Source organism: Falco cherrug, chromosome 6 (genome assembly GCF_023634085.1).
Source record: "Falco cherrug isolate bFalChe1 chromosome 6, bFalChe1.pri, whole genome shotgun sequence".
Lineage (NCBI taxonomy): Eukaryota > Metazoa > Chordata > Aves > Falconiformes > Falconidae > Falco > Falco cherrug.
Genome location: NC_073702.1, coordinates 52013132 through 52040595, shown reverse-complemented (window position 1 = coordinate 52040595; position 27464 = coordinate 52013132). Strand labels below are relative to the sequence as shown.

The following is a 27464-nucleotide window of genomic DNA, read 5'->3' as shown; positions in this document are numbered from 1 at the left end:
AATAATAAAGCACCCAAAGCTCTAGACAGTATTGTCAGATGGATGCTGGTCAGTCATCAGCACTCTGCTGTGGCCACAGTGCTTTTCAAGTGTTGTTACACCCAAAAACTTTAAGGGATATTCTGCAGGAGGCAATCCTGGGGTCTGTCCCTGGCACCCTCTCTAAAGGTTTTGCTCTCAGCTACCTGTCTCCAGCACTGGATCAATACCTCAGCGGTACCTGCTGCTGCTCCTATGCCAAGGTATGCAGGCTCAGCCCGCACATGTGCTGGAACCAGGTCTCCCCGTCTCTGTTTCTACAGGCTGTGACCCTGTGCAGCTTGTCCACAAACACTGCTCTGCAGAATCCTGGTTGTCAGCGGGACCATGCCAACTCGTACCTACCCTTTGAAGTCACAGTGGTTTTAGTTTGATGGGAGGAGGACACTGCTCTTCAGAAGGTGCTTTAGTTTTGAATGTATTGATGTTTAACAAAAAAGCAAATCCAAAATCTCAATATTGTGAAAAATTTACCAAAAAAAGAGCAAGTCACTATGATTTGCTTAATTACCCAAGAGAAAGGGAATGGACAGCAGCCAGCACCACTCCTGCCTGAAGGACACAGCAGCATCTACCAGCTGGTTGTAGGCGAAAAGTCAGTGTCTCCCTCCATTTCATCCCATGAATCTCCACCTGACAACACAGTGCTGTTTACAGCGGTAAGACCTCACCCACTACAATTCCAAATTTTGCGTTATTCAGGTCAGCCCTCACATCCCCCCTCACAGCAGCACAGTTGTTGTTCAAGCAGGGATGGTTCACCAGCACCTGTGGAAAGTGGCAAAAGAAAGGGGGAAGAAAGTAGCAAGAGATTTGAAAGGCACCGAGGGCACCGTGGATATTCTGTTCCCTACCAGTATTAGTGGCAAAACAGCCTAGGCTTACACTGCTAGTCACAAACATCTCAGCAAATCAGAAAGATGAATTATTTATGACAGCCACTTTCTGCTTCATACTGAGGAGGTGCCTATTTTCTGCAGTGGCTTCCTCAGAAAGTCTCTCCCTGCTCCCCTGCTAGAGCACTGGAAGCTGTATTAGCAACACTGCCTCAATTACAAACATCATGTTGCCATTATTTGACAAACCTTTACCAAATGTTAATCAATTTAGTGGTAGCATTCCGTGCCAGCTATTTTCTCCAGATTATTTGATAGGGCAATTGTTAAATTCGACTATTACAAAGGGAGGTGGGGGTGGGTGGGTGGCGTTTTGTCCATAGCAAGATCTGAAGACCTCCAAAGGTCAACCTCTCATGCACTTCAAAGCAGAAAGCCTGACACCCGGCTGTAGGGCTTGGATTCAAGGATCTTCCTCCTTCCCCCTGCTTTCACACTACAGCATGCCCAAGCTATGGTGGTACTTTTGAACTCTTTGCGAGAAGGAAAAATAAACGTCATGTATGCCCTGCAGGGCTGGTAGAAATCTGCAACAGATTTGCCATCACAAATCCAGTCTCGAGGGGTACTGCTCCAGTTCTGCACAAGAGCAGATCTCTACAAAGGCAGTATATTAAATGGGCGTCTGACCACTGGCAGTAGAAAGACAGTATCCCCATTACTCTCACTAATCTTCCTGCTGGGTCCACTGATTATATAAAAAGCCAGAGAGACAATCATTATTTTATAATCTAATTACCTGCATGGCAAAGGCCACCACATTTCCCCAAATTCCCATTTGGCTTCAGCTCTACAAAATTAAATCATTCTTAAACATTTTCCAGAGGTCCAGAATTCAAAGCAGCACTTCCTAACTCAGGTCAGCAAGTCTTTAAAGTACGCACCTTATTTTTTGGCTAAAAATCACCTAACTAGAACCCAAGTATGCCAAACTGTTTATACTAGAGGTACACACCATTTTTTACTTCTCCTCATTATTCATGATACAGTCCCAAAGCAAATTTACAGCAAGCTTTTAAAAATAGCATTAATCACCTTAGGGGCTGTATTAAGACCCTAATTAAGATAGTATATGAACGTTTCCTGCTTGCACATGAGATGACAGATTTAAGCTACACAGTCACAAGGCTCCTTAAGGAATTTAATTTCTTAACACTAGTTTGGGAAAGATGGTTGTCATTCTTGCTTCCATACAAGGTGTCAAGACATCAAGTCAGAAGTATTTTGCTGCCTTGGTGTGACCTGTTAAGCCACATTTAGGACCTGGTTTCTCAGGGGATGTTGTAATTCACAGCATAACTGCCCTGGACTCTGGTTGCTGCTGCAAACACTCACCAGCCCTGAAAGTGCTTGCCAAAATGACATGCAAGGCACCAAGGAAAGGAGAATCCTTCCCACAAGCAGGCAAAGGCTTTGCTGAGGTGACTGTTCTACCTTCACACAGGACCTCCTCAGCAGATGCAAGAGCAGGGTCTGGTTTCCAATGAACAATGCAGCTGCTTCAGCACCAAGACCAACCCTTCATTTGATATTATTTCTCCCTGTCCACTGCTCACCCGGCAACTTCAGTAACAAAACAGGACGGATTTATCAACCAACCTCCTCTCTTCCCCACAGGCCAGGTTCACCTGCAGGGTAACTCCTCCTGCACGCTGCAGTCACAGGGACCACAGCCAGCCTTGCAACAGGCTCCTCCAGAATTTCATTAGCAGTTGGAAGTGCCAGCACTTGGACGTTTCTGACGGAGCTACAAGAGTTCAGCTTGCTGCCAATTAGGCTTGCAATTCTCTGGGAGCCATAAGTTCAGAAAAGGAGTCGATGAGAGGATGTCCAAGCAAGAAATCAGAGGTTACAATTCTGACCCCAATTTTGCATCATCAGTCCCAAACACAACTTCTGCTTCAACAGGTTAGCCTTGAGAAACCATGCAAAATACACCACAGTTGAACGGGATATTTTCAACAGCCTCTCCCTCTGCTCATAGCGAGGCAGAAAAAGACACCTCCAACTTTTCAGTAAGAGTTAAACCTTGATACAACTTTCAACTTAGATTAAATATTCCTCCCTTCAGAGGTTACCATACATCAGTGAATTATTTTTTTTTCCTGGATAAACAGCACAAAGGCTGGAAACAACTGCCATTTAACAACATATATCCTAGAAAGCTGTAAATGAGTCCTGATTTAACTGCACTGACAACTTGCTATTACTGAAAGCAATCGTATACTCTCAGTGACCAAAGCTTTCCTGGCAGAGTGCTCTCTCTGGATTTATCATTAACATCTACATCCTAACACTGCTAAATAATTCAGCACAGCATTTAGCCTTGTGTCCTTGCCTCTCTACCCAGAAACCACTCTCACTATTTACTGTATGTTCCAGCAACAGGGAGGAAAAACCTGCCTGGATTGTGGTTCCTCCTCGCGCTGTATAACTGAGGGGGAACCTTTGCTCTCAACACAGAGTGGGTTTTCTCTATTTTATTTTGTTGGAAAAGTGTTTATTAGATACCTAAATATAGAGCGTTATTTATCCACACGGAGTCATGACCATGTGGGCTCAGATTCACATGCAAATTCCCCTTTTAATAATCCTAATGCAGGGAGCGCTCCAATCAGAGCGCTATCAGCCCTAGCTCCCAGATACCTGATGCCAGCTTTGCTGGTAATGTAGGCCACCGAAGCAAATCCAGAGAGATTGAGTTGGAAGTGGAGAGAGGCTCTGAGATCTGTTTGCTTGGCTTCCTGACGACGGCAGGGATGTCTAACTTCTTTTTTTCTTTTCCACTATAAACGGGATATCATTTAAGAGGGATCATTAGCTGAGAGCAGCCCAGCTGGGTCAAGGCTGGGAGGCGGGGACGCAGTTGCAAGCAGCGAAGCAAGGTGGAGGCTCGAAGACAGAAGACCAGGTTAATGAAAGCATGAGGTGGCTCTTGGGCAGCAGCTGGAGAAAATTTGGACACGCTGACAGGGGAAACTATGACTGGCTAAACAGCGAACCAGGTGGGCCGCTTCTGGAAACAGAGCTTCAGGTCTGTACCCCCTCCTGCTCATCTCTGTGGCATGTCCTTTGACTTTGCATGTGTGTGTACGTCTGTTTAATGCCTCGGTGTATAGCACAGAGTAGATACCTGGGTATTGAGACGTATCGAAGCAGTACTACTCAGTCACATAGTGTCAGAGCATTTATTGCTGTGAAGTAGTTTGAAACATATTAGTGGGGAGAGAAAAACATCAGATGGAAAAATGTTACTGGGGTGGCAGGTAAAGAAGTTTTAATTATTTCTTTTAAGCATAATGCATTCTGCTATTCCTCGATTTCCTGTCTTTTAAATGCATGTTTACACTTTGGATCTGGTCCCATGAAGCCTTGCTGCAGATGTTACAAGTCAGTAGCAGTCAGCAATGAACTCTTGTTCCCTAAGCTGTGCGCTGATTACTTCTGTGAGAGAGGATCACATGCAGGCAAGTGGGGGGAAGGGAAGTAGCCCTGAGACGAAAGCACACCCTGCCTTTCTGGCTTTGTCTAGGATACAGCGGAAGGGTTTCTCTGATCAGAAATAATAATTTAAGGTGCACATATATCCCCAGTAAATGTCTGAGTCAAGTAGCATTAGCAAATGAACTAACTGGCCATGCTACTTAGCCGAGATATCAAATGTACTGTTGTAAAATAAAAGGGGGTAGGAGTTGGGGGGGTCAAAACATGAGAAGTAATTTTTAAATGCCTCTACAATTTTAACAAATTCTACCTCATCAGTAACATTGCCAGAGTTAGAATGTCAATGTCTTCAGACTTTGTCTGACAGTTTTGTCTGACAGTAGGACACAAACAGCATCGCCAGAGTCACATTCTAACAAGTATTTAAAAACCCAGCGTAAATCTAGGCTTACTTTAAAATTATGTGTCATTATTAATGTATAAAAGGCACATAAAAATGTTTTTCTGTTTGCCAGTTAAATGATTTTGCCTTTTACAAGCAATAATGAATCAGCTTTAAGCAGCAGGATGGAGCTTGGAAAAGCACCTATGTGTGGACCACAGCCCAATGACTTCAAAACAGACTTTGTTCCAAATCCACTTAAAACATCTCAGAAGTATCGATTTCCCGATTCAGCTTCAGAAGATACCAGTATAAATATGAGCTATATTAATAAAAGTAAGTTTAATAAAGTTCTAAGTACCCTAGCAAATCATTAACAATGTAATAAATCCTAGCACCAAACAGCCACTTCAATGGGAATTTCAGTAAGCAAAACAAACTTTTGTTTTTCTGTCCTTACACAGAAGCTTTCTTTAAACTCACATTTGGCCTTACTAGGTCATTCTCTTCCAAGCCAGGTGGTAGGCTTCTTTTGTGTAGACAAAGAGTTCGATTCTAAATCAATACTCATCATGGAAATGCCACATAGCTCAGCTGCACTGTGTTTCATTCCTTTACCAACAGGCACGAGTAAAAGCTCATCTAAACTGATATGGGTCATGTAATCTGTAAACTGACAACTGTACATGCTCAGCATGTTAAAAAAAATGCAGGCAGATAGATTAGTAATGAAAGGCTTTACTACTTCTAGCGTGTGCTCTGTGCTTGGGAAAACTGACCCTCTGCCTCGGTCCCTACAAAGGTATAAATGAAAGGAAGAGAGTAAACACGAGCCTACATGACCAAACCATCCTACTGAAAATCAGTTCTGGGAAAACAGGGGGCTTTTTAGAAACATAATCCCTTTTGCCCCCATGCCTTTTTCTGCCTTTCTATTTATAAAGGGTATTTTCCCTGTATTTACGTGTCTGTAACTTCCTTCGTGCTGGAGGTCAGAGCCTTATTTTTGTCAATTACAAAGCCAACAATAGCTGCTTGTGATGACACAGGCTGAGCACACTGACCTCCAGGGAAGCAGCAGCATCAAAACCAAACCAGTCAAGGAAACACTACCAAGTAATTCCCTCAGTCACTTCATATGCTTGGTTTGGAAACTTCCCTCAGTCGCTTCATATGCTTGGTTTGGAAACTTCCAGATGTCAAACAGTAGAGAATTTTACTTTATATATGTTCTGCAGTTGGGTTATTTACTTTTACAAAGCAAATTTTTTACACTTTCTTTTCAATTACTGAAGATTCAGTTTCATTTCTAGATCATTTCACTTTCCAGTTCTGGCAGCTATTTCTGATACCTATACATACCGGTTCCATTTCTAGTTTTAGAGCTTCAGTTTTAGAAGTTAGTTTTAGTTCAGTTTAGAACTTAAGTTTTAGTTTAGAACTTCACAGCAAATATTAATGTTCTCTAAGTGACCTTTGTTTCATTTCATTAAAATTATTTCTATTGTTAGTATAATCTTCTTTTAATGGCTATGAGATTTTCCAAGTCTTTATGTCAAGATCATTGTAGTATTCTTCAGTAACCCCTTACCTATTCATGCCAGAAATGGGCACAAAACCACAACAGAAAAACAGAGACTAATACTGCTCAATTGTCTCCCAATAAATTTGATATATATCTGGACATACCTACACAAAGTTAATCAGCTTTTTGAACTACAACTCAATGTAAAATCAGTCCATGTAAAATGCTTGACAGGAGGCAGTATCAAAATGGACACGTAACTCCTTGTTCAGGTTCTGGGCACCTGTGGGGCAGCATTAACTTACTAAAAACAATTTCAACTCAAATAATGCACTAAGTAGCCTACGGATTGTTTCACCCAAACAGGAAAGCTACACAGACTGAGGAAAACTGGACTTTACTGTCACTTGCATACAGAAAATCATATTCCCTGATCCTTAATCCTACCTGCCTCACATGCCGCTATTTTGTAGATCATAGTAAGGCAGACTGTTCTTTTACATCTACACAGGACACGGTACTCACTTCATTACTAGCCATTCAATGTGCTGCTACTCTCCCCACCTTTCTCAGCATACAGCCCGGGGTCTTATTTACTGCATCTTCTTCAAATAACAAATCTCTTATGCCCTGTTTTGTATACCTTACTGAACAGATAGTCACTAAGGCACTTGTTTAGTTATTTTCAATAGAGCAGGACAGAATAGGTGTAGTTCCGTTGGAAGGGGCCTACAACAACCATCTAGTCCAACTGCCTGACCACTCTGGGGAGTACAAGAGGATATGAACTGGTTCATGACTACCTACGTCATTTTTGCCCAGATCCCTTAGTGTAATAAAGTACTCACAGGCTCAGGGCACTGCTTTTCTGCCTTCAGAGACAGCAACACAGATGTAGAATTTCTGCAGACCAGACCCAGGGATCTCAACCCAGGCACTCAAAGTGAGGTGTAACTAATGAATAACCCACAGCAACCACCTCAGCTGAACTGTCTTGCCCGCTCTAGAACATTCAGTAACAGAGACAGGAATACAGCTCCCCAGGAGAACACTCACGACTCCAAACCAGCAGGCAGTCCTCTCTCTTCCCCTGCCTCCTGACTCAGTCCCTACATACTCTACATAGCCAGCAACTCATTTCTTTGAGGTGCTGCGGTCTTCTTCCCTAGGCAATCTACCACAACCCTAGAGTGAGCACTTTGTACACAATAACTTAATTATAAGTAATGTGTGTTGTGAATCAAATTAAGGATTCACAGATTTCTAAAATGCTGGCATTTATTCAGCCTTGAGGGCTTGAATTTGCAGCTTTATATTCAATGGTATGGGTTACTCTTGGGGGGCTTTTAAACAAAAGGTTTCAGCCCAGTAGCCACCCTGACACCCAAATGAATCTAGGTTGTCCTTTTATACCTACTTCACAGACTGGCCATCTGAGCTAGCTCATAGCACAAATAGTTTCTCTTTTCCCATTTTCTTACCATTAGATGCAAACTGGCCCCTCCAACAACAATAAATTTTACATATTTCTGTTGATGCATGTTTCTTTGCAAGGTCCAAGACTGCTGGGTTGCAGTTAAGAATTTGGAGCAAAGTATTCCCCTGAGACCCAAGACCATTAGTTAATTCTTTCCATCAAGCTTAATCTTTCCTTCTCCTGCCTCCCAGTTCTTCACTAGCCCCTTTTCTTCTTCCGCAAAGACAAAGGGACTGGTGCAGTAAGAAAGGAGCCCCACCATTTGTTCCTCAGACTTCTCAGTCGTATCCAATACTATCCAAGTTTTCATTCTCTGTTCCCTTATAGCTTTCCTCCCCACAGCTTTGCATCCTCGTCACAAGCCAAGGCTCTCCATCCACACTGCTGCATAATTCTCATTCACACCCGTCTCCACTCTGCCCTCCCCCGTTGAGCCCACAGCTCCTCACTTCAGGAACACCAGTTCTCATCCTGCACTTCAAATCCACATCCAGCCCACCAGTTCCTCCTCTGCCTCCTCACCATCCTGTGGGCTCTCTGGAATCCAGTCTTTGTATGAGGCCGTGTCTTATAACAGGATGTGTCAGGCAACCATAACATCAGCCTGGGCTTCTACCAGCACACGAAGGATATGCCATCCTTGGCCATTATTTAAAACAGCAATATCCTTCCAGTGAATTTTTTAGGGAAGTTGCACTGAGTGTAAAAGTAAGAGAATCAGGGCTAGTCTCATGTATGAAATGCTGGCAATCTCACCCTCTATCCTCACCACCAGTCACAGATCCTAAGAACAACTCTTAACCTGACTGAAAGCCCACTCCCTACAAGTTAAAACCCAAAATTTACATTAGATCTCAAAAACGTGCTCTTCACTGATCATGAATAATGCTGTCCAGTATAAGCTCAGCTATTAAGGAGTATCGGTAACGTAACAGTATCAGTGAGTTTCAATATACGTAATGCACAAACACTGAATGCTTTTTCTCATTTTCCTGTGAAGTTTTATGCACCTCGTAAGACACACTAATAAAGTGTTAAAAAACTTTTTTTAAAAATCCCCTCATTTTTTTAGAAAGTATTTAACACCTGCATTAGAATAACAGCTGAACAATTTCTTCCAACTCTGCTGTTTCCTGCAGCTTATTTAATGGTCAGGTAAGACAACAGCTTGTACTGCCAGAAAGTCTTTAATAAGAAATGATCAGTAAATATGAAATAGTTCTTTAGTATGCGTTTCTGTGGTAAAAGACTGGGGCGGGGGGGGGGGGGGGGGGCGGGGAGCAGCTTAATACCTAAACCACAGAAGTTTCAATGTATTTTACAATTACTTTAATGGGTTTGGATTCAGACCCACATTACCTCAGAAAAAAAAGCAGAAATCTCCTCCACACTATTTGTTAGAAGTCAAACCCTATTTACTTTCTTTTTCTTAGGCATGACCACATACTAAGAATTTCATAATATGACAACAAAGCAGAGAGGTAAAAAATACCTGGTAGATAATCAGTTGTAACGCAGGTTACAATCTGATTTTGTAGCTAAAAAATGACTATGATTCTTGGAAGAATAAGCAGAGAAGGTTTTCATAGACTAAGACGGGGCACTGGAGTTATAGGCCCTTTTTCACAAAACAATTACTGCAAACAGCCCGTTTGCAACCCTGCTTCCAAATGCTTTGAGGAAAGAACCACTCAATTTCTCCTAGCTTGAAAAGCTGCCTTCATTCAAAACAAAGGAAATCTGATCCATTGACCTGTTTAGTCTCACCATTAAAACATGAAAAAGCCATTTGATTACAGTCTTCAAATACTTACAAAGGGAATGAGTTGATAATCAACAGCATTTTAGGGTTTGGGTTTTCCACCCATTGTAGACTAGACTCTGAATGAGATCCAGTTATTAGAAGCCAGAGCTAGATAGAGTCAGACTGGAAATAAGATACATTAAATTTTAAAAGTGAAACTAATACACCTGAAGAGCACAAAAGGTGGGTTTTTTTAAATAGCTTATAACTCCTGTTAACGGTACAGCACAATTCAAAAGCTGTGGGATAGAGGTCTTTTGTGCTACATTTTGCAGGAGATAAAGCTGACACAGCAGTCACAGCTGCTATTACTCTTATACCAGAGGCTCTTTTCCCCCAGTTTTAAACAGTGAAAATGATTTTTGGATAGTCGGCAGGACAAGCTCAAGAAAGAGCACCGGTCCATGCTGTTCTGACACACAGGGTTTTATTTGGGGCTGGCCAGTAAGGTTGGAACAGCCCAAAGAACAGGTATTGTAGGCAATGTGTCCTGGTGAAAGGGATAGTTGTCATTCTATTTGTTCTTAGAAGTAAACAGCAGAGTTTTCCAAACAGAAAGAAACAACACTGGATGGTGGATCACCAGCCCTATTCATCTGCAATTCGGTGTTCTCCCAGGTTTCAAAAGTTTGGCCAGTCTCCCACAAAGAGGACTGGTTCTAGTATAATCCAAGAGTAATAAAATCTCATACCAAAATACATACAGTTCCAGGTTGTTGGGGGGTTTCCCCATTGGAGACAGGGTTTCCACCCCTCTTTGCAACTTCTCCATCTCTTTTGTATCTACTTGTCATTTGTTTTAATGGACCAGCAAACACAATTTGGCTATTCATGAGCCTACAAAACATATTGCTTGAATGTCACTAATACAGGCAGAAAGTAACTTGGAAAAACAAATGCTATGTTGGGAGTGAGGGGATGTGGGGGGGTGGAGAATGTATTTATTCTCTCCAATTAAGAGAAATCCAACACACTACCTATTTGCTTTGATTGCAGAGCAAACAGACAAGTTCAACCAAAGACGACATAGAACCATTTCTGTGCATCATATTGCCTGCCACCATGATGCTCTTCCTGGCATTCTTGCTGCTCTTCCTGTACCGCCGTTGCCAGCGCCCCACTCCGCAGGGGCAGATCTTCAGCATCGACCTCCCCGAGGCCCTGCCCGAGCACGATGTGTCCAATTTCCTTTCTGTGCTGCCCTGGAACAGCGAACAGAGTTTCCACTACTCCACTCTGCTTCCTGATGCCACATTACTCACTGTGTGTTTGCCTCCATCCTACGAGGAGGCCACCATGAAGACTCCCACAGATGAGGCTCACATTGAGCTCTCTCCAGATCCAGTGCCTCCTTATGAAGAGAGCTCACTGCAGTCCAGCAGTGCCAAATAAAACTTCCTAGGGAAGCACCTTAGCTGAAGCATGCAGCCCCTCAAGGCACAAACACGGAACTGCTACGGCCTTTAAAATTAGCAAAAAGATTCCAAGTGAGGCACCAAACCAATGAATTAATGAAAGAAGAGCCTTGGAGTAACAGGGAATGAGTCCCTTCACCTCATCCTAGGGTTGTCTATCTTTCAATTTTTGGCAAGCGTACATACACAGCATAGCACCAAATTGGTCCCAAACTGGTAACACGGGTATTCCAGTTAACAAAGCATGTCATGCAAAGATTAAACTTAAGGACAGGTGGGAATCCATCCCTCTACAATCCCTGAGCTGCAAGGAAATATGAATTATGCTTTAGATTCACCACACAAAAAGGGCTTTTAGGCAAATACCTATTCCGGTTTGTCTTTTTCTTTTTTACATGTTTATTTTTAATTCCGTTTCTGACAAGATGATTCACTCCATCTGTGTGTTTTAACATCACATCATTCTGCAGTGCTCCTGAATGATTGCAACAGCTGTCAGGAAAGCAAATAGACATATAACCTCTACAAAATTTCCAGCAACTGTCCCCAAAGGTTCAAATGTGCACTGTGGATAAAGGCTCTCTTATTACAGTTGAATAATGAGGACAACCAAAGAAGATGTGATCATTCTAGGTGAGGAAGACTCCAGCAGCACCACATAAGAGCACACTCACATTGTTGCTGCAAGCTACTTGCGAAGGTCTGCAACATCCCAATGTTCCAGGTTACTGGCTTGACTTATTTTCCAATTTACAAGTCTACAACAATAAACCCTGTGACCTATTTGGTGCAGTGTGGAAAGGAGTTAGGGGAAAATTAATAAAATAAAATGCACACAAACAGACACCCCAGGTCTGTATTTCAAAACAGCCTTATAGTCCCTTCCCCTTCATCACTAGGGCAAAGTAAATCTCAATGAAGTGCATTGGTGGCTGCGGTTCAGTTTCAGGAGGGCTTGCACATGCATACTTTTAGACAGTGATGTATGTTATCTTTAATTGTTTCATACAGGATAGCATTTTCACTATGTCCACAGATGCTCTTGCTATAGATTGTGGCTACTACCAATCCTAACAGCCTCAAAAGTTATGACAGCTTCTTCTTTGTAGGTGTCAGCTATTCCATGACATTACATTTGTCTGTGGCCTGCCAACATAACAACTACTACATATTATTGTGCGCAGCTTTAGTGTAACTCCTAAACCCTAAGGCTGTCCTGACTTGCACATTGTGATTCCAGCAAATGTCATGAGGTGCCAGTATCAGCCAGTCCTATTTTGTGAACATACCACATTCCCTTAAAAAAAAAAACAAACCACAAACCAACCAGAAACAAACAAAAAAACCCACCCAAAAAAACAAAACCAGAAAACAACAATGGAAGAAGAAACCATCACTGTACAGCAGAAGAAAGACAGGCTACTTTTCAGCTGCAGGTAGTTAAATTTCACATTACGCCAACAGTGGCACAAATCATATCACCACAGTAACCAAGCAGTCCTGGTCAAAACTGATGATCCCACTCATACAGTTCCCTTAAAACAAACAAAAAAATAATAATCTGGCTTTTGTAATTCAGAAATAAGTTTATTTCCTTGAACTACACTTTTGAGATTGTTACCTTTCCTAATGTTCCCTTTTGGTCACCAAACTGTAAGAAAACAACAGCTGATGTTTTGGAAAAATCCAAGTTGAATCAACCATTTATCTTTTCAGACCATGTCTGGGACGAGTTCCTGGTATGTGCTGATGCATTTGAAAGTACTGTATTTTACTGCCTCCTTGCATTTTGTTCAACTCCTTAATATTTGGTACGTGCAGTTGTTGCCAGCTACAAGGAAAGCTGGAGAAATACAAGAGCCCCAAACAACACGTGCTACTTAATCAGCAAGGTACAAAGGTTTGAGGTTCAAAAAGAAATCACTTCTGCCTCTGATGTCTGCATATTCCACTAATTTCAGCAGAATTGTACAGGTATGCTTGAAAATTCAGCCATTGTTGTATGGAATTGAGTATATTTTGCCTTAAAAGATCTGCTGTGTTTTGAAAAGAGGTGCAATGTTCTTCAACACAATTTCCTGTTTACCAGTAACCAGGGTAGTGTCTGAAACCCAAGCCGCAGGCTGATCATTCTAAACTGCTCTCTTACCTGAGTTACAATTAAGATAACTTCTTGACTGATAGCAGTCTTATGACCAAGACTGATACACTTCTACATCCAGTCAAGAATTGCTATTCTCTCCAAGTATATAGACAGTGATTGTCTCTCACACAGTGTTTATCCAATAACTCTCAAATCCTGCCTTGGACAAGTAGTTTCTGTTCATTTGCATTACTAGAGACAATTAAAAGCAGATACTTGCTAAAATCCAAAGGAACAGAAACATCCCCATAACTTAAATTCTTCTTTCTAACAGACTGCTTTTTATTCCATTGGGAATTGGTATCCCTTACCTCATTCCAACATAGATTTGTCTAGTCTTGCATGTTAATTGTCCCGAGTGGCTTTCAACCTAACCAGCATTTCACTTCCCACTCCCAGGTCTCCACCCCAAAGAGAAGGTCCAGCAGAACAAAAAAGATAATGTTTCTCATGCAAACATACAGAAATTAATCTCCACTGCCTAGAAGCTACCTCTGACTGTATCAGCCTGTGGTGGCACACATCAGTAACCACAGTGTTACTGGTATTAGTGCTTCTGGCTGTGGAGCAGCTATCGGGTCCCTGGGGTAAACACGTTCTGCATTCAAGCGGAGAGCTCATGATCTGAAAGGAACCTGTGTCTGGCAATACAGCAACCATAACTGTAAGATAAAAATCTTTAGTTTTCTCAGCTCCACTAATCTGAAAGATGAAGGTTTAGGGCACACAACCTGAAAGAAAGATATTGGAGTCGAGGCTGTAGACAAGAAGACTGAGGAGAGACATTAAGTTTTCAAATACATAAAAGGTAACTGCAAACAAAGTAAAATAAACACCCTTCATGCCTGCAGCAATCTGAACTGGTACTAGTGAGCTTGAAGTGCAGCAAGATAAAGTCAGAAAAGAAATTTCTGAAAGTGAAGTTCAGTCTGAAAGTACAGTGAAGTACTGGCAGCACCATGTCTAGACACAGAGAAGTTAAACATCTGTCAGGAGTGATGAAGGATCCTAGCTAGAGCAAGGAACCGATTAGATGTCTTCTCTGGGTCCTTTCCTGTTCCTATGCCCTAAAGCTGTATCAAAGCAGATTCTGTTCATCATTTCCAAGTTTTGTATGAAATCAGATGTCTGTTTCTTTGAAAATCTGATACTATGAAGTTTCCTGTGCATCCAGAGATCACTGTAACCCTGTCATTGTACGTTATAACCACAAGGTCCTTATACACATTTTTCTTTTTGTTTAAATCCAATTAAGATTAGGACTTATTAAATATTAATGTCTGCTAATACACATGTTAAGTCTTACAAATTGTGGCCTCACCATGACATGAAGGGTAATTCTATTTCAGTTTTCCATTAAGAAAATACTAACAACCATGATGAGATTAATTATGTATATACAACCCCTTGTTTATACTTATTAAGAAACTATGGAACAATACAGGCCTCCTGTTATTCAAGAGGCTTTTGAAAGCTTAGAGGGTAGTATCTGTGCTCATCCTCTCTGCAAGAGGTGCCAGAGTCCCTTACTGACACGGGTCCATTATCTGTAGTTTACGATGCATACACATCTCACATATGTGCAAGTTTCTTGCTCAAAATACATTTAAAGGAAAACAACACAGGTAGTTTATACAAAATTTCTAAACTAAATATTCACTGAAAGTATGCAATAATAATATAGTGGTTCAGTATCAATAGAATATCCTGTCTCTCTTATTTTACCTGAAGGAAGAAAAGATGACATAGCTCTTTGCAACCACAGAAGGAGCTGAGAAATTAACATATTAACATCTTGGATAAAACTGATACATGCTTGTACTCATATTGAGCATCTGGCAGCTAACCTTTGCTGAGCTGAAAACTAACTCATGACACTCACTGGTTTGTACTTGCCAATGAGAAAATGTTGGGGTTTTTTTCAAAACAGGACAGTAGCTGCTTGGTCTTATAAAGTAACCAGGTTCCACCCTTGGTCTAGGAAAGGAAGAACAAGCATTTCAGTGTACACATGTCACTGAGGAGACGCTCATCTGTAACAAATATCTTGACTAGAAATTTAGATCCTGGCTTCACTGAAGTGGAATAACTTTTTAAAAAAGAAACAAACCTTGACATCAAGTCAGAACATCCTTATGATGGTTCAATAATACCACAGCGGCCAAGAAAATACTGCCCCAAAATAAAACATTTGGTTTAATCTACGTCGACAAGGATTTTACTTGGCTCTCTGTGCCAGCAAAGCCTCCAAATACAGACGCACAACTACTTTTGCCAGTACAAACTCCATTAGCATCAACTATATATGCTTTAGTGTAAAAAAACTCTTCCAAATGTAAATTTTACCTGTATGGGAAGTTGAGTCAGCATTCATATTCTGGGTAGGAGTGGGTTTGTTTTTGGGGTTTTTTTTCAAGAGGAAAATTGCATAAAAACATCAAACAAGAATGAGCTGAATGCTTACAGCAAATAAATTATTCAAAGACTCCTCTCTCAAAAAACATCCTTAAGTGAAACATTTAGAAAATTCTAATCATGGAATTTATTACTTGCAGTCTAATTGTTAGTAAATAATCATGTTATGTTATTACTTTTGTTACACAGTAGTTCATCATTGGCATAACCAGGTCTTCTGAAGAAGCATGAAGAACAGCATAACATTCTCAATGGTATAGGTAGCAAGGCTGGATACAGCTAATAAATCAATGCTGTAGAAGCATCGACATCAATGAAGATGGCAAAACCTCATTGAAAATTCTTGTTAAAAACTCTTGGATACTTGACTAGGCTGACAGCAGTGTAAATGTACATTTGCACTTTCACAAACTTTCTGTTAGAAAGTTAAGTAAAAAAATCCCAATGTCTTTCACGTTTGTTGAGGGTGTGAGAGAATCAAACTTGTCTATGACTGGCTCCATCAGTAGTTTTACTTCTCACTATTCACAAAACTGTAAAGTTTAGGAGACTTTAGTGTTAGAACATAAGCATAGGGAAGAAGCAGCAATCAAGTACTTAGAATTTCAAACTAGCCATGCCATTAACCTCATGTTATCTTCTCCAGCCCCTGCTATATTCATTTGTTCCTACAAAGTCAGGATGCGATTTTTTTCCTGAATGCTTATCTTACAACTTTTCAGTCATTTCCATCTGTGACAAAACAAATACTTTGAAGCAGTAGAACATGTATGCAATCCTTTCCAGTCATGTCAAGGCCATTCATAGGATTCAAAGCCTATACTTTTATTTTGCAGGGTGTTTTGGTTTGTTGGGTGTGGTTTTTTCCAGGTTCAAACTAAGAGAACTGAATGTGTGTTTTTGAGTTCTTGGAGTGCAAATGAACTTAATTCCTTTAGTGGACTTCCATACACAGAGCTCAGGAAGCAGAGCCATGCTCTTCCTGCCCTACGCCATAAAGCACCCTAAAGGGAAAGGAATACGCAAAAGAATGCAAATCACTGTGAAAAAATAATAAGAGGATGTGTCCATCCAGAAATAACCTCTTACAAACTTGCTTTGCCTTCCCTTACTTCCCATTCTTCACTCCTCTCTGCTTTAGTTTATTTCTACTTTTATGCCAGCTATATAAAAGGTAACACAGAAAGGGAAAACAAACTCTGCAGACTGACCCACAGCTGTAAAGAGCACAACTAAGCATCACATGTTATGTTCTACTCATAATCTGGAATATCTGTTTTTCATTATGAAGTGCTTTGCATGAAAACAGTTTCCACTACAGGTTAAACAGACAAATTTAAGCATATTTCTACGAACGTGTTTCACTGCCTGTATAGCCAACAACATGTGAAATTACTTAAGCAGAGCCATTAAAAACCCAGTATGCATTTCAGTTCTGTGGCATTTGTCTTTTCTCTTTTTCATCCAGTTTGGAAAACATGCAGTTGAGACCACTCTCAGATATTGGTATGGCCTCAAGTTTCTTCAGAAAGACTGTACCTCCATGTTTTAGACACAAAAATCAGGCTGAAGGAAATTAGCTTGTATCTAAACCCAACCTTCAATAAATACTCACGCCCTTTACTGGCAAGTAGGGTTTTTCTATAAATGACTAGTTTCTAGTGTAATCCAAATAGCATTCCCATTCATGTGTAATCCACATATCCACAGGAAAAAAAATACGCTGCTGTTGTACGCAATGGAAAGAAAAAGAAAAAGAATGCAGATCCATTACCACAACCCTTACAGTGTTTGGCTCCAGCAGAAAGATCAGTGCAGAGGACAGTAGTATGGAGACCAATGAAGCAAAGCAAGTACACTCCTGACTAGCACAATTCTGAGACCTTTACAGCAGCCCTCTTCCAAACCATTACCAGGAACTGGGGAAGGAGTGCACCACTACATAAGCAAACATCATGGTGTCCCTGTCCTTAGGCACTGACATCAGCAGGCCTGAGCGGTGCCACACTCCACCAGTCTGGCACATCTCCCACGCTTTTGTGCTCCCCTCCCGCAGCCCCAGCCCTGCCACTCACACCCCTAAGAAGGACAGGCCAAGTGGTTTCAGCCTGTCGTATTGTAAGATCTCTACTGGAAACAAAATTAAAATCAAGTTCTGGACTCAGAGCGTATTTTTATTACAAAACTAGCAAGTTAACACACTGGTGCTGTGTGTCACTGGTTAAGTAGACACTCCCTGTAAACCAGGCATTGAGTAAATTCTACTTTCTTCTCCCACAAACGTGACATGATAAAAACTAGAGCAGAAAGAAAGAATGCTGTTTGATACTGCATTTTATGCTTTGTAGGGCATCCTGTAAGTCAGAAGGCTTATTTTCTAATCTATTATTCTTTATCTAGATTATGCATACCTTAAATATAACATCTAACAGAGATTTTGGAGATAACAGGTCAAGGTACACTCTAAGCATGAAGTATGCCTGGATACCACATCCCAGAGCTCCACATGAACACCTCGCTCTCTTTAGCTAACATCACCTCAAAAAATTATTACCTCCTTTAAGGCCTATGAAGCCATACAAGTATTTTGGCAGCTGTCTGACCCATTCCATGTGCCACCTCCAGCCCTCCCGCCAGCTAACCGCACAGCTGTCAGAGACACTGAAGATTTTGGTTTATGATTTTCTGTTGAACGGGGCACTGAGAGTCAGGAAGTGTTTACACCAAGTGTATTAATTTGCAACAAATATAATTTGCTATCTTCTAGAGTGGCTTGTATTTGCAGTGATCATACTGATTTTGGAAAAGCTAAACACAATTTTTCATTGTCACGACAGTCTGCTCCCCTAGCACAAGCTGCCCCACGTGCGCGTCCCAGTTCCCAGAAGAGAAGAGCACGGAAAGCCCTCCTGAGAGCACGGAAAGCCCTTCTCCCCGTTAGGTAGCTCGCCGTCACATCTAACAGCGCAGAAGCCGAGATTAAATTCCCACTTTCCCAAAGATTTGGCTTGTTTGGGGAAATCGGGCATTGCCACACCGAACGGCCAGTGCCGCTGCTGGGCCGCAGGGAATTTTCAGTAACTCCTGTTTGCCCACTCTGGTGCCCCCAGTGCTATGCCAGCCCTTTTTAAAGTTTTATGCCTTTATTTAGTAATTCTCACTAATTACTGTAATAATACCCAAGCTCATGGGCTACTCCAAATGGTATTTTTCCAGTTAACAGCGTTTTGAACCATAAACTGACAAGACGCTACAGCACCCCGACAGGCCAGAGCCTGGTGAGGAATTACCTACGCGCCAGCCAGCGGGCGGTGCCGCCCCCTCCCCCCGGCACCGCCCCCTCCCCCCGGCACCGCCCCCTCCCCCCGGCACCGCCCCCTCCCCCCGGCACCGCCCCCTCCCCCCGGCACCGCCCCCTCCCCCCGGCACCGCCCCCTCCCCCCGGCACCGCCCCCTCCCCCCGGCACCGCCCCCTCCCCCCGGCACCGCCCCCTCCCCCCGGCACCGCCCCCTCCCCCCGGCACCGCCCCCTCCCCCCGGCACCGCCCCCTCCCCCCGGCACCGCCCCCTCCCCCCGGCACCGCCCCCTCCCCCCGGCACCGCCCCCTCCCCCCGGCACCGCCCCCTCCCCCCGGCACCGCCCCCTCCCCCCGGCACCGCCCCCTCCCCCCGGCACCGCCCCCTCCCCCCGGCACCGCCCCCTCCCCCCGGCACCGCATGACGAGGCAGCCCGGCAGCGCCCGCCCGAGGGGCGGTGGCGTGTGTCGTCTTCACGCTTCCGTCGCCGCAGTGAAGCGGCTTAATCCGCTCCCTCAGCCCCCAGCAGCCGCGCCCCCCGGTTTGTGGCAGTTGTTGTGATGGTCCCTTTTCTCACGTGCGTGCCTCGCGCAGCAAAACCACTGCCGCAGCTAAATAACGACTGGCACCTTGGGCAAATAGGTGATCAGCCACCTCAGTTGTACAGAGGCTTCTTCCTCCCCTTGGATGTGGGTGCGGACTGAGGTGGCCAGAGCACGTTTTTCTACGTGCTTCAAGTTCCTGGAAGTGAGAAAAAACTGCCAAAACCACCCAGGAGCTCCAGGGGTGCCACACAGGAGCATTGGACCAAGCAGCAGCTTTGTCCAGAAACTCAAGTGACAGTTCAATAGTGCTGTAGTGAACTATGAAGTGTCTGGTAAATTGGTATACTTTCAAATATGTAATACCAGGTATTTTGCTCTGAGTAGACGAGCACTTACTAATTTTTTGCCTCAGTTTCCCTTACTAAGCGCTCCGCACAGAGGGACAGCTTCCAAGCCCCATTTTTTGCCCCAGAGTTTGCTCCTGTGCCTCCTCTACTTGCAGTTCTTCCTCGAGGGTGTTGGTGACCAGCATGTACCCTAACGAGGTAACGTTGGCTGGAGGTACAAGGCCTTAAAAGCAGCAAAAGGCAAGTAACGTATACATAGGAGGGCTGGGAGTGCTTTTCCCAACATCAAGGAGAGAGCATGGACACCTCAGCAGTTTCTGAGAAAGGGTCACCAAATACCTGCTGAATCATGGTTTACTGCACAGCCACGACAATCGATCAGAACTGATTTTCATTACCTTAATTCACTAAACACAACGCTGCAGCAGTCCAGAAGGAGATTCACAGGTCTGCCTTTAGAAAGGGCAGGGAGATTTCCTTGCTGAGAACCTGGTAATTAGCAAAGATCACACTTGCTTCTGTCCAATTTTAATCCACAGCCTCTGTACACCCAACAGTCAGAGCACACTTATGCTACCTTTTGGTTGAAGGGCACAAAAACTAATGGGTAGTAGTCGTCCTTTCAGCAGTCAGTGTAAGGACAAGAACAGAAAAAACAGGCTTTAAAGCCAAACCCTATTCACCAGAAGCAGCATTTAACACAGCTCCTTCTAATTCTACTTTCCAATTTCTTCCTCTTGAAGGCCTTTAAGTATTGCATCCTCTGGTTCTACCACTCACACCACTCAGAAAGTTACAACTTTAGATTAAATGGAGTCTGTGAACAAACATCGATAGTGCAATTCCTATTTAAAAGTAACTTGAAGATTTGACATCATTGAAACTACTTGATTACAACAATTTTGAGAGGATTTCCATGGCTGTTTTCCATACAAGGCCTTTCTTCAGCTTTGACATAGCTCTCTGAACAACAGATTTTTTACCCCTGATACAGTATTACAAAGGCAAGGATCCTTTCAACAGAAGGAATGACTTTCATTCTGGGTCACAGCCAATAAAACAACAACAAATATTGCAATGCAACTCAACACTCCACACTTAAAATTACCTGTAACATAGCACCTGATATGCCGTGGGAAAGCAAGGTTCAGCATTAAGATGTCTTCAGAGCAACTACCACCTTCATTGAGCCTTTCAAAGCTTACTCCTAGGCTAACTTTAACTTGTAGTACGACTTCACCTGTGGCCTAATTGTTGCAGAGCAATCAAGGAGTTCCCAGGATTTAAAGGAACCTTTAAGCAATCATTAGGCAGCCACAAATTAATTTTTTGGGGTAGCCTGGCTAGTTTCAATTAGATGCTAGTGCTGTTCTCAGCTACCTTGGGAATTACTTAATCGCCACCGCCTGGCCTAGCCTTTCCTATCCCACAGGCAGCTGTAGTCTTTTCTTGTGCCCGTCTGTGAGTAAATTTAATTCTTTCCAGACCTCAGAGAGGAGAAAACAACTGAGACGAATAAACACCTTGTGGGGACAGGAACACTCTTTTTGTCAGGTCTGTAAAGTGCTTGGTCCATGGAGACCTGCCCCCATTCTTAACAGTCCTGCTATAAAACAAACAACATTCAGGACCAGTAGTGATCCTTCAGACATACTCCCTTAGGTCACAGTGCTAGGAGTCTACTATGTAGCTGAGGCGTAAAGGGTGTGCTGGGTAGCAAGGTTTCCTCAAGAAATGAATGTAATATGGTTATGTTGTATAGGATCTCAGAGTCTTTTCTTCTCCTCCTACTGGCTTTTCCACCCTGTTATGGCTTCGCTGTGAAATCTGTATGAAATTAGATAATTTCAAAAATACAAAGTTTCTTTCCGTTTCATGGAAGCTCAAGTTTCAAGGAAAGCGACCATAACAGTGACCTCACTAAGGGAAAGACTGTAGTATCTCTTGTAACACACCAAGAAAATTCACATAGAAGAAAGAACTCCTAAGTACGGTAAGCGTATTATTGCAGCGTGCGCTGTGCAATGCAGCAGAGAATCCAACAAGATGTGAAAGCACAGAAAAACAAATGTTTGTTGCCCACAGATACGTGGCAGAACAATGAAGTTTTATTAGATTTATGTGTGGTCTTACTGCCCTCTGTACAGAATTAAAGGAGCAAATGCAGCCTTTGAGCAAGCCACCAAGATAGATGCTTTCTTGACCTCCGTGCTCTTTAGCTGATCTGCTCGAGTTTCTGTGTGCCATTGAGCTGCTTTTACTTACCTGCTCTTCTGATGAAAATACAGATGGTGCCCCTGTGATCCCGGTGCACATCCACTCTGTGTTCACTTTTGCAGTCTCCCATTACTGCTACTCAAACACCAGGGTAATGGAATTCATATGTTGGAATTGGATATCTTTGCTGAAGAAAGAGCAGAAATGAGTGTGTCTGCCAGGTGCGGATCAATTTGTGCAGTGCTGTGAAATGGCTTGTGTGCCGGTAATCCAAAGGGAATCTCCAGAATAATAAAGTTAGTAAACTAGTACCTACTTTCCTGCATTAGGGAACTGAGTTTTCATTTTCACCAACTAAACCAAGCACTGCCTAGAGCCAAACCCTCGTCTGAATTAGCCTGTAACACAGCTAAAGTCATTACCCTTTTACCATAGGCATTCACTGAAGTGATTCTTATGCAAAACCCCCACATTTTTCTTTTTTTTTCTTACAAAGGCCACGATTTATGTAGATTATATCACATCAGATTACATATTACTTTCTATAATCACACGTTTCCCTACTTGGTTGTGTGAGTCAGCACAGACGGGATGCAGGAATGACACAAAACTACAGGTGAATTGCAAAGACTAAATTTATTTTCATTACCTTGCCAGTTGGGGGATCCCTGGAGCCGCACACGGGTAGAAGCACACAAGCGGGGACTATCATGCTAGAGGATCACTGAACCGGATTTGCACAGGCATAGTTTACCACCGTGCTTTGATCTTTCCCACATCAGGGCAGGAATCTCAAGCGTGTCTGATACGGTACCTGTAAGTCTATCACAGGCCTATGTTATCTAAACACAGATGTTCTACTTGTCAAACACACCAGGCTAAACAAGAATTAGTATGATATATGTGTTTTTCTACACCCCAGCTATTGATAATCCTCCTCACCAATCTTCTGTTTTTATCCCACATTGATTGTTCGTATATCACAATAAAACCATCGTGCCAATAGGAGCTATGGAGGAGAGGAAAAAACTTGAGTACTTTGCAAACATGAAGGAAACAAACTGAATTCCAGATTCCAGTATCTTCTCAGACTTCTAGACTGCTGGAAAGTGCAATTGAAGACTACCAGGTAAAATGTACATCTTTTCTGTTGTTTTCAGTGTTCCCGATTAGGCCCTATTTGATGGAATTCTACTTTTCCAGGTGGCATCTCTCAGGGCATCAGGTTCCTGAGAAATGCAAATCAAGACATGCAGCCATTTATATTATAAATTTTTTCATTGAAAAGATGTTTAATACACACTTTTGTCCCATGGCCATCTCTCTTCACAGATGTTTAGGAAACCCGAACATTTGCAGGTGGAGAGCACAGTAAAATAGACTGTAACCAACAGTCTTGCAAGGTGTAGGCTAACAGCCTATATGGAGAGGCAAAACCCACAACTTGATACTGGGTGCTGGCAACAGAGACACCTCCCACCACGCATTTAAGTGCATACTGTGAGTGCCTGTCCATACTGTTATTGCTCAAGTGGCATCACTGCTATCCATAGCTGTTGGCAGTCCTTTCATGGGTGTGAGCACAGGGTAGAGTGGCTAAGGACACAGAGCCGAGCTGCTAGTTTGCAGAAGCTGGGTGTGGAATGGGATGGTGAGCAAGAGCTTAGAGGTCAGGGTCAGCCTCTGCAGTTCTGCTGGAGGAGAAAGAAAAGGCAGCACCTGGGATTGTGATTAAGGAAAGCAGACATACTAAGAGAGGGGAAAGGTAGTGCAGTCAAAGGTCATGTTAGAAGAGGTGAGAGAAATGTAGCTGCAGGAAACTCTCCTCTGAATCCACAGTTTAGCAAACGAAAAGGTTTTGGCTGTCTGTAGTAACTGAAGAGCTGACAGGGCTGGAGGTCCCTGTGCTGTCTTGTGTGCACGTGGACTGGCACAGAAGCAGGAGTTGCTGCCGCTGATGGGATCTTCCCGGACAGATGCACTTTGAGAGTCCGTAGTCCACAGAGTGGGCATAAAGGACAATGAAACTTAGACTCCCTTCGTATTTATTACTCTTGGCAGGCCTTTTGAAAGATACACTAATATCACAAAGAAGTGTTGATGCTAGCAAGATGCTTGAAGCAGGATGAGGAAATACCTGTTGAAAGAATACTGCTACGGCAGTCTACATAAATTAATAGATGACATGAGGTGTGGCTTATGCAAAGAAGGAAAAGTCCAACAAACAAGAGTAACAACGAGAATGACTTTTGAGAGAGACAGTTTCAGTTTATTGTCCAGATACTTCCCTCTTTTCTCAGCAAGTATTTTAGATAGCTTCTAACACGGACTAACAGTTTCTCTTCTGAGAGGTCACTACAATTTCCCAGACACTGGTAATCATTTGAGACAGAGCATGTCTGTGGCACAGAAAGAAATTTTTGAGATTCTTTGTTCCCAAAATCCAACCTGGGTCTACAGAGGTTGTCATATCATGCAAGAAACTCAACCCATAAATTAGACGACCAATTTGTTGCATAGTCAGTCCCGGGCTTCAGAGCTGCACTTCAGAAAAAGGTTTTATTTTATACAAGCTCACTTGCCTAGGGTTGTGCTTAACAGTCTAGAAAGAAAAGTAATGCTGGTGATTTTCTAAACTCAGAGAAATAACCTATCAAATACTTTTCATGTTCCTACATGCCACAGTTTTCACTTCTGACAGATTTTGCCAACAACTGTATCAGTAAATGGAGAAAACCAGTCTTATCAGTGTTCCATGTTGGAATAAATAAAGGGCTACCCTCTTGAATAGTGTACACTGAGGTACACTTTTTTCCCTGCACTTTTCTGTAGAGTTTTAAGTTTGGTTGATCCTGGATAACAGACTATTGCCCTAAAAGATCAAGTGTGCTCTGTATGGGAATATGCCAGTCTCATCTGGGATCGCCAGTGGTTTGATACTGCCTGTCACGTCCACAACCTGTAAGTGGACATAAGCTACCCCAGAGCCACACCTGACTTCTGTGCAGCTGCATGACCTCTGCTCCCAGCCACACGCTCCTTGGTGCGCACATTTTTGTTGTCTTACAATCTCCTTTCTGAAATGTACTTTTGCTTTGTATTAGGACTCTATAAAAAGGTAAATATATTAAAATCATTATCGCTCCCTGGTTTATGACTGCTGTACTGACTAAATGAATCCGGGCTTTGCTTTTTTTTTTTAATCCTTTTGACTATACTGCAGTTCTCAGTTGGCACAGTAATTTACAACAATCACCATTTTTCAGATACACATTACAATATCCTGATTAAGGAGAGAAGGATGGGACCATCTCTCAGACTCCACTAGGGCAGCTTCTCAGCTGGTGCTGCTGCACTGGGCACTGAATGCTCTTGTCGCTGTAATGCTCTTTCGTCGGTTTTAAAAAGGCCTAGAAATCAGTCTACTTTTCCAAATGAAATTACTAGCTATGTTTCTAACAATTTCACACTGGGTTGCAGAAAAATGGACACAGATATTCCTGCCTTCAGGAGCTAACAATGCATGTTTGACTGACTTTTAAAGAAAACATTAATTTACTACCAAGATGTACAAGAACATGGGAGGTAAGCAGTTCTTAAATACTGCGGTTTTGCAAGCATTCTTCTTCAGATGGCAGATAGGATATTTTGTTTCCTGTATTTCTTGTTTGTTGTCAGATGTTACATAATGGTTTTTTGTAATTTATATGTATCTTTCCCCCTCACACACAAATTTTTTACTATCTAAACGCAGAACTTAATTTTTACTATGTTTTTCAAGATGTAGTGAATATGCAGATACTTCTGCCACCTACGTGTTCTGACAGATTTTAACTTTTTTTGTTCCTTCAGTAGCTAGAATTTTTGATTTTATCCCAAAGGCTGGTGCACAAATAGAGCAGTACGCTACAGACAGAAGCAACTCATGTACATTAGGATTGGCCTTTCTCTCTTCTGTGCATATATACCCCTCCACATGCATATACACACAAACATTTGGATTCACTATTAGCTTACAACTGCCTAGTAAAAATCAGTGACATTTTGTATTAGCATCGTTGGGAGACAAATTACTTGGCCCTTAGTGAAAGAACCTAACTGCAAAGAGCTGTATTTGCACCATAAAATGTACTTACTCTGCTGGGGAAGCACTATCAAGGCTTTTACCCAGTCTTTCAGAACAATATATGACATAGCAGCTCTTTATCAAACATCTCTGTATTTTACTCTGTTGAGTCTTTATTCACGCCAGTATAGTCACAGTCATGATCCAGTACTGAATACCTGCAATATTTTAATGCTGCACTCTGATTTAAAGTTGATACCTCTTTAGAACCAATAAAATTATTAGTTTTATGTCAGAAGACTTTTCTAGTCTTAACCATGAAATAACTTCTGAAAGTTACTCAGGAAGAGAGGAATTCAGAAAACTAAGATAATGTACTTTGTACATTATAAAGTTAATGTATTTTGTAGCTTTGTGGGTTTTGTGAGTATTGAAGTTATTTTAAATAAAACAGATAAAACAATTCCTCATTGCCACTGTGATTTTTTTTAAACACTTTTATTTTTTAAGTCCCTCCCTTTAATCTTCTCTTATAGAACAAACAACGCATCATTTTGAACCACTTAAGTACTACGGAAACAGCTTTGTTGGAGCAGTGACTGCTCCTATAAAAGGCTTTTCCAGAACTTCATGGGATCCAAACAATACCTGACAAGATGTATTTGCTTGCAGTATTATGAAGACATTTATTCCTGTGCTGCATGCGCAAGTAAGTGGCCTCTCTTCATTCCAGGAAATGAAGAGAGGCTTTGTGAGTTACCAGAACACGGGTGTCTGAAGAACTGTAGCCAGTCCATAGGAATCATGGGCACAGGGTTCTTGGTAGAAGTTAGACAGGATCAATCTGAGCTTTCATCTTCCCGATCCCATATTCTTTCCAGATTTCAGGCGCAGCTCTTCTGTACAGAACCCTTCCCAGAGCTGTGTTCGAGCCTGTAGCCACCTGCCAGCGTTGCCTGAGGTCTCCTAGAGCATTCTTCACTTCAGCTTATTACTGCTTCTCTAAACTCACACAGTGTTTTGCTCTTTTTCCTATTCCAAAATGGTTTTTCCCGTGTTTGACTGACTTTGGCCTTCTATGTCCTTTGAATTGTGAAGAAACACATAGGCTATTTTCTTTCTTATATTCTTTCTATTATATTTCTTATTATATTTTTCTTTCCCCTTACTGTGACTATCCCCACTGTTCCTTTGCCTTTTCCTCTCTTCTGTACTTGCTGAAGCTTCTTTTTATTTTCAAGAATCTGCTTAGCCTACCCACCTCACACCTGTTGTTCTGTGCGTTCACTGTACTTCTCTTTTCTCAATCTTCTCCCTGCTTCACCTGCTTTCTTTCAGGCTGAGCCTTACGCATGCACAAGCATCCAGTCCTGGTTCCTCAAAACCCTGTCTTCATCAAATCCACTTCTCTCCCAATTCTTTTAATTGATTTCCAGTAACCTTCCAAACCTC

General features: G+C 42.4%; 1 protein-coding gene across 1 annotated transcript; it reads left to right on the top strand.

Annotated features, from left to right (window-relative positions):
• Nucleotides 1–3603: 3603 nt before the first annotated feature.
• On the top strand, nucleotides 3604–14416 carry SMIM28 (small integral membrane protein 28). The gene is made up of 2 exons (XM_027800492.2): nucleotides 3604–3969; nucleotides 10564–14416. The coding sequence occupies exons 1-2, from the start codon at nucleotides 3859–3861 to the stop codon at nucleotides 10957–10959; spliced, it is 507 nt and encodes a 168-aa protein (XP_027656293.1). The 5' UTR covers nucleotides 3604–3858; the 3' UTR covers nucleotides 10960–14416.
• The last annotated feature ends 13048 nt before the right edge of the window (nucleotides 14417–27464 follow it).